General features: G+C 40.4%; 1 protein-coding gene across 2 annotated transcripts in view; it reads right to left on the reverse strand.

Moving 5' to 3' along the window:
• Nucleotides 1–8,152, reverse strand: part of quo (quattro) — a 31,846-nt gene extending 23,694 nt beyond the window's left edge. For both annotated transcript variants that reach the window (XM_038697929.1, XM_038697928.1), the window contains exon 1: nt 7,852–8,152. In XM_038697929.1, the coding sequence (XP_038553857.1) occupies nt 7,852–7,854 (3 nt within the window). In that variant the 5' untranslated portion in view covers nt 7,855–8,152. The remainder of the gene's footprint in view (nt 1–7,851) is intronic.
• Between the last annotated feature and the right edge of the window lie 511 nt (nt 8,153–8,663).

Raw genomic sequence — 8,663 nt, forward strand, 5'->3', positions numbered from 1 at the left:
GTTTATCAACAGTTAATGTGGGACGATGGATGTAAATAAATACCAGTATCTTATGCTGAGTCTTTGTATCTCTTGTAGACATTGCATGTCCTCAGTGGAAAAGAATGCTTCCCTTTTCTGATCAGGCACATCTGTCACAATAGATTAGGAAATGGAGAACAGAATACCTTCGAGGCCGGGTCTTGAGTGGTAATGCAACACAGCTGTTTTATACTGAATGCAGCCATTGAACTTTGGGTTCTACTGTATTTCTCTAAGATAAACCAGAGGTCACATCTCATACAACACTGCTCTGTGAAGTTACTGTACAGGCCTGAGGCATTCAATTTCCCTGTGTGTTATTTTTGTTTGAATAAGTGTAGTTTGGTGTCAGGGCTGTTACTGATGTAGACATGCAGATTAAACTGATGATTCCTCAAAACTAATTAGAGCGTGTCCACTCTTCCGTAGCCTAACTTTTATTCAATTCAGTCCTTCACTGAAATTCAACCTTTAACTAAACTTTTAGTGACTTATTATCATAACATTACTTCAAAATCATTTGATATTTAAACCTCTTTTTGTTAACACTATGACTAAAATGACGAACAATCATGCCTGGATAAACTTCTTCTCAAAATAAAGAATGTTAAAAACATGAGACGTTTCCCTCCCATCTGGAACTCCCCTCTGTGGGTGGTTTGGATAGTGATATTCATATGAGTGTGACCCTCTTGAGATTTTACTAAGCATAGCTCAGCTGGGCCCAGTTCAGACAGGCTAGCCAGCCAAATCAACCGAGCGGAGGGAGGGTAACTGCGGGTGTTGTGAGTTCTTCTGTATCTCATTACATCTGACAAACCGCCAGACAACATGCGGGACAACAGGCCTGAACTGTGAAACATTCAGCATGAATTCTTCTGAGACAAGGCAAAAGTGTGTCCTGAATAGGTAGGTTTGGAATTTGAAAACATGATCATAATCATAGTCATTATTATAATAAATGAAAAATGATAGCAGTCCTTTTGGGCTATGATCATAGGTAAACTGGTTAAAACATGTGTTAGCTAAGTACTTATTGGATCTGAAAAAGTACATGTCAAACAAACTTTAAACTCAGCCTGTGAGCCTAAGCCTGTGACACTGTGATTGGCAAACATACAAGCATTCAGCAAAAAAATAAAACTCAGTTACTTCATCTCTCTATCTCATCTCTAGTCCTTTGACTTATGTTATTGTGCATGCTGTATGGATCATTATTGATTTCCATGACATTAACTGTTTCTAGAAGGTGAGGAGGTTGTACACCACATGAAAAAGTGATGTCAACATCCTCGATACCCTCTATAAACACTTGGAAGACACCTGAAGTTCTGAGCCACTGTTTTAGGGGTTAAGGGCCTTGCTAAAGGGCACCTTAGGCAGTGCTCAGGTGAACCTCAGCTACCAGTCCACACTCTGTATGACTGATCCGGGCTCGACTAACTGGCGACACTCCAGTTCCCAAGCTAAGTCCCCACAGACTAAGCTACTGCTAAAGCTATTCACTTTAGTGAATATTGTGCACAAGATATAGTGGAAATAACACAAATGTTACAGCTGAAAGAGAGATAAAATAAGTATTGTCTGATACCACAGCTGTTAAGCTACAGAAAATGCAGTTCTAGTTCCAAGTGGTCTGGCAAAACAACATCATAATCTCAATGAATTGGGTTTACTTACCCGTTTAGCATCAAAGCGTCATCAGTGTGCCACATCATACCATCTCAATTGATCAATAAAAAGAAAACAATATATATAATTTAATAGTAACAATATTACAAAGCAAACCAAAAAAATGTTTTAATTGATCCTCTATGTTGCTGGTCAGGAAGCTGAGCAGCTGTAACACCCATTTAATGTGTGCAGTATGTCCCATCAAAGTCTGGCACGAGAGTTTATTCTCCCTGCTATTTTATCTGCACCACAGCCATTCCTTCTGTAGTTTTAACATTTCCTGCTATTACAAAAACTCCTGGTTCACAGCAATGTGTTCAGTCCCATGTGAGCACCCATGCACAATCACTTCCCTACATCGCACATAAGTATCAGTATCAGGTTCTTATGTTGACAGAATCAGAATTGCTATTTCTTTTTCCAAGATATTTTACTCCCGCAATCAGCCTGTGGGGCGCATTCAATCAAGCTTAAGTCCTGAAGCTTTATCTTGGACAGTGAGTTTGATCGATGTCCAGCTGACGACCACATTCCACCGCCGCCTCCTCTACACATTCGGCACGAGGGGAATCCCTTTCTGCCCGCTAATGTCCAGTGCAGTCTGTGATTCAACTTTAAAAAGAGCTCAAGTCTTCAACAAAGGTCATTGTTTGACCGGAATTGGCATGCTATTGTGGACAACAGGCATTTGTTATAAAGGTTCACTCTCTCTTTGTCTTGTCCACCATTCAGGCCCCCCGGGAGTTTTAAGCGGATAATTACAGGTTTCTCCATATTGCCTCAGGCTGTGGCCAAAGAAAGTAAGGACCCAGATTTGAGCCACAGTATAAACACACTGTCAAGGTGTGTGCTGCACAATGTGTATTTGTGTCATCAGCCACAAAGGCTCAAAAGATTACAATAGGTAAGCTGACCAGAATGTGCATGCAAAGAAGATTAACTCTAACTAAATGGACACAGCTCCTGATGCAACATGCTCAAAGGATTTGTTTATGTCTCTGTCTTGACTGGTCATCACATTTTCTTGAAATCTTCATAAGAAATGGACTGTCACTCCACCTGCAGGCTAAAACCAAAACATAAGCACAAGTGACAGTTGAGTCAAGACCCGCCGGTAAATCCTGAGGACTGTCTGAATTCTGCATGAATGGACACGCAGATATGTCTAAGAGTCTCAGATGACACACCATCCAACAGCCAACCACAGTGTGGACACAGAGGGCTGATGGGATAAAACGGCTAACCACACTGGGAAGAAGAAAGTGAGTCATGACCATATGCAGATTTCACCTTTCTTTCTATTCATTTGTTGATTTAAAAAAAGCCACAATAAATTAATTGGCAGCTTATACATTTCACACAAAAGCCAATACTGGGAGATGTTGTGTCTTGGAGCATTCATAATGATAATCAAGATCACAGTCTTTTATTCCCCTCCTCCATAAACATTCGGTATCTCCTGTTTGGTGGTGAGACAGCGCTCTCTTTGTGTATCGTTAAACTCAGTAGAGGGGCACTCCATTCAGCTAAGCCATCTTAAATCCTTTTGACAAATAAAAAGGCCTCTAAGAGACAAAACTCCTACATTGTTGTTTCTTAGAGTCACTGCTGCCAGGAGTAAACACGGTGTGTGTTCGCTAACAGAGCTTTAATCTGGCAGAGTTCTTATTATTCATTCATTCACTCATTTTAGAGTTTATAAGAACTCTGGTTGTAAAGTGAAGAGGCCACATAAATAGTGTGTCAGGTTTCTGGTATGGCCTTTTGTTCCCATTTCGCACGAGAGCCAAGAATTTAAAACTGGCCAGTTTCTATGAGGGTGAGCTGAGATTGGAAGTGTCTCATTATTCTACACTGAATCTGTAAATAACAAACAATGAACGTCTGTTTTAATATTCCACCATGTAACTTGAAAGTCTCAAAAAACCCTAAGATACCGGTATCTGTCTTTCACCATCTTGTAGGACAATCAACCAAGTGTGTCGGGCTCCGACATTAATCTGCTGTCATCTCTTTTGAATTCAAAAAACACTGACTCACAGCTGCACAGACTACATGTTGTGAAATGTAACATTTAAAAAAACAATGCTCTGAAACAGTGTCTGCGTCATTCTCCGAACTGAGCATACTAGTGTTGGATGCACTCAACAAAAAGACTGATTAAATGTTCCTGTCATGTTCATGTCAGCATATTTTAAATAGGACCACAGGATCAGACAGGTGTATAATTTAACACTGTTGCTGAATGCCTGGTGGGGTGATTGGCAAGCAAGATGTGGCTTTAAAACAGAATATCTAAAAGACCTGGCCAGATGATGACTTTTTTTCGCTTCTGGAATGTCTCCATGACTGATTCATAATGATCCGCTCCCATTTAACATGACAAAACAAAGTATCCTGGATCTCAGCTTGTTTCCTAAAGCTTGCAATCTGGCAAACTATGAGGAACAAAATTCAAAACAGTTTGTTTTTGGAGACTGCAACACACCATAATAGCTCCCATAGTTCAACTATAAAAACGCCAAGAAATTAAAAACCTTAGTAATACAAATAAAGGAAGGCCTTGTGAAATCCAATAAGCCCTGTAACAAGGGATTTGTTAGTTGGTCAGCATATGTTTGTGTATTAAAGGATTTTACTAAACACAGGCATCTGCTGCTCTTCATTCTTGAGCTTTGTCACGTTTTCTGTAAGTCCAAACAAGTGCACAACTCCAAACAGAGCAAGAACAGTCTACATGACTTTGGAAAAATGCAAACTGTAGACGAATGATGGAAAACTACTGGTGAGATTTTAGACCCATTGCATTGTCAGACGAAGCTTAATCATATAAAACTTGAAGGTTTTATCCAGTAAATGCTGCCTTGTCTCACAGGGTGCCACCTCATCCTCTGCCTACCCGATCTGACTGAAGTCGTTCAGCTGGTTTTGAATTCAAGCAAGCAAGAACTTCTCATGACTGGAGATTGATGCGTCATGTGAAATCACTGAACTTGCTATAATACAACTGTTATCCTCCTAGAAAGGCAACCAGAGAAGCCATAACAACTGTACTTTCAACTTTCAAACACAGTCTGGGGGGAAATGACAATTTTCTTTGTTTCTAGAGACAATGCATGCTAATAAAACACAGGCAGCCTATAGCTGCACAGACATTTTCACTCAAAATGCACTGCACAACCTCTGTTGAATTTGACCCACTTTTGTGTTGCAGAGATAATAAACACACTGAAAATATGGCTCACAGCTCCATGACAACTCTCAGAACCTTGACTTGATGACTGAAGCAACATAGAAATAATTCAGCTCCACAACGCAGATGTCTGCAATTAAACGTGTTTTCTCTACAAATCACTTGACTTTATTGTGTAGATTCTCCTTGTCTCTGCCTTTGAAGAAATTTGGCAAAATCACAGCAAGTGAGGCAGTGGGCAGGAAGTATCATTTATCTGCCAAAGGGAGCACAAACGATAGTATTGTAAAGAGGTGATGACCTGTTACAGACAGGGGAGTGAGCCACTCAAGACTGTCCGATGGCTGTTAAAGAGAGAGACACCGCTGTGACCCTTTGGAGAACGATCCACACTTTTTCAAATTGTTAATAGATTATGTTATGTGCATGCATACTCTAAGCTGACTGGTTGAAATATGCACTGTGACTGATGAGGAGTAGGTCTGTCACTGTTCCTGGCAGTTATCTGTAGATCAAAAGGTGCTATAACCATCATTTATATTAACAGTGGGTCAAATGACTACATGTGAAAGGTGGTCGATTGTTATGACGAACCCACAGAGAATTATCACCCAACTCTCCAGTTCTCCTCAGCTCTACTGAGCGTTTTAGCATCTTTCAGCTCATTGTTTTGGTTTTACACTAACAATAATGTTTTTGTTCAGTCTGGATGCCATCATTAGCATCATTTCTTTACTTTCGTTTTCTTTTTCTTCTTATTTTTTTTTTTACATGTCCCAACCAGCAGCCTGGTATACAGTATGAGGAGCTGGATAATTTTGTGCCAGACACAGGAGAGTTTAAATATACTTCTTTGTCTTCTTTATTATTTATTTAATTATGTATGTATGTATTTGTCACAGGCCGGACAGGGGGGCAGAAATGGGGATGGGACCAACACAGCTAGCAGGTAATTTTTAGCAAAACAACAGCTCTGATAAACCCATTGTGTGCTGCCTGCCCAGCACCAAACAGCATACAGACAAAGTTAGCAGCTAGCTGGTGAACATAGTGGAGCATTTAGAAGCTAAAGAGCCAGATATTTTGTTTCCCAGGAGTTAGTTTGTGAAGAGCATAACGGAGGTTGGAGGAGAGTGATTACTGGACTTCATCAGGTGAACACATATAAAACACATTCACAATTTCAACTTCATAAGGTGATAATATGTCTATGTTTTATTTACTGCTCGCTGCACTTCACCCAAGTACCCCCAAAACCAGTACCAGTAACACTACCAGTAAAATCAGTCTCTTCATTGTGAATTAAGAAAAAACACCATCTAAAACACATGGTTTGCCTTGTAAATGCTGAACATACCATCGTTCACTTGTTCCTCTAAACTAACTTTTGACAGTTATGACAGTTGGCATTTTTAATAATATGATAAACATGCATAGATAAACCTGCTAAGATCTAACTAACAAAAGCATGAGCCACTCTCATATTTTGCATTAACTTTGAATAGATTTTGAATACTGCACAAGCTGTGACACTGCAAACACTATCCGCACTGCACCTGATCACCATGTGCACTGTACAATGAATGAAAAAACACATGCCTTAAGAAGAAAGCGGTTGACCTTGCTGGTGAATAAATTACTCTTGGTTGTCCTTGTCACACAGTAACTAAATGCAAATACAATGCACACCGGCAAGCAGGGGCTCTGTGTTTACCTGAGATAAAAACTTCTGGTCCTGCACAGTGAGCACTAATCTAATAATTTAGACCCCTAAAGGCTTGAAGGCGGTAAGTTGGAGGGTGGTCACAAAAAACAGCATCAGTCATGCAATAAGTAAAACAAACAGTTGGGACTGTAAAAGATGGTCAAACAACTGCTGCAGTGGTGGTGACGGGAGGACAAAGTACAGCAGTGGCCACGATGAGCAGCCAAGATTTGTTCCTGCTTTCTGTAAATTTATCTGGCACAGTTGGACCAATGTTATGGGTCTTACTGCTTTCCATATATAGAAGAAAGGTGCATTTAATAAATAGAAAGGTCAATACTGTGGAGACTGAGTGAATATAATTCCCAAAAATTATAAATAAACATGCATCATTGTAATCTTTATCTAACCCTAATTCTTTATCTGCCATTTTTTGTTGACAATTTTCACAGCATCAACAACCAGTAAATGAAAGTTCAAAGAAGCCACATTCTCCCACAAACCGCTCATCAAAGTCTATCATGTTCCCATCATGTGGCTCACTCACTGCCATTAATTAGTTTCTGTTAAGACCAAGATTAAACTAGTCCTCCGCAGTCGTAAAAAGCCCTGTGGTTTGAACTTTTTAAAATGCCAAACACTAAACTGGAGAATTCCATTATGTGCACATGCAAAGTGGTCAAATAATTTATACATTGAAACGCTCTCCACTCACTGAAGTATGTGTGTCATCCGCATCAATTAAGTTCTAATCAAAGGACCTAAAGACGCAAAACAAAAGACAATGTGCCTCTCTCTGTCACTCTCTCTTTGTCGCTGCACATGCACTTAAAAAGCTTGAGATGCTGTGGGCTGTTGATGTGAAGCCAACTGTTCCACCAATTGTGCTCAGGATGACAAAAAGGTTTGAAGTGTGCAGTAACATTGGCTTTGTGCTGCTTTTGGATGTATCAAAGGTACAGTTTCATAAAAAATGTCAAAGAATGTGCATAAATACTGTGCAGTATAACCAAAGTATAATTCGATGTAAAAATTCACCTCCAAAAGCATTTACATATTTGTTTTTTCTTTGCACAAACAAGGCTCACAACACAACAGGCTTCTAAAACTTCAGTCACACATGATTTGCAAAGCCACAAAGAGAAACAAAGTCACTTGTCCAAACCAGAGGCTCACGCTCTCAGTTACTGGGTCAGTGGAGCACTCTTAAACCAGACAGGAATGGCACACAGAAGTTAAAACTTAGATGTTACTTTACCATCTTGGCAGGAGTTTGACCTCTATCAGGCAGAAGTTTTTTTCATTTTTGGTCCTGATAATCCTCTTCAGGCAGCCTGCCTTCACTCTGTGCTGAGAGACTTGCCATGTTTACTGCATCAACAACAGAAGTCGACTGAAGTACATCCACATGACAGTGAGTTGTCTTGATCGAAAAGTAACTAAAGTCATTTCCATTCTTGATAGACTTTCCACGAGTCTGTGTGTAGCGCAGTAAGCAGAAATATGTTGGGCTGCCTGTTGCTCCTCTAGCTCCTCTTTCACTTCTCTATCACATCTCTCTGGCTACTCTGAGTGTTAGGAGGTGAGAGAGAGAGAGGGGGAGGAGAAAAGCTTTCCTTTTCAGAGGAAATCCCCCTCGAGGCTTTTCAGAGTTTTCTCCACTCTCTCTCAAACACACACAGGCTTTATCACATACCCAAGCACACCCACAGACACAATATGCCACAAATGGATGCACAAAAGCATGCCAGTCTGCTATGAGATCCTCACTGAATGTGTGTGCCACTGTATGCAATGTAAGAATTGAAACATTCCCACATCCTACTCATCATGCATATAAACACACACATGCACACGGATGCATACACACTCCACTGGCTCAGGATCAGAGAGCTGCAGAAATCCAGCCCCTTGTTTGTGGCCCCTTTCTTTCTATTTTAATCACTGGAAGCTTTTAGAAGGCTAAGTCAGTCTTTCTCCTCTCTCCTCTCTCCCTCGTAGACTTCCACTGTATGCTCCAGGCTTTCTCATTTCCTTTCTTCAGCAATTGTCTTCCGGCAGACTGGCCAG

This window comes from Micropterus salmoides, unplaced genomic scaffold (assembly GCF_014851395.1).
Source record: "Micropterus salmoides isolate LMB-PRFRI ecotype aquatic unplaced genomic scaffold, ASM1485139v1 Ms_hic_scaffold_4, whole genome shotgun sequence".
Taxonomy (NCBI): domain Eukaryota; kingdom Metazoa; phylum Chordata; class Actinopteri; order Centrarchiformes; family Centrarchidae; genus Micropterus; species Micropterus salmoides.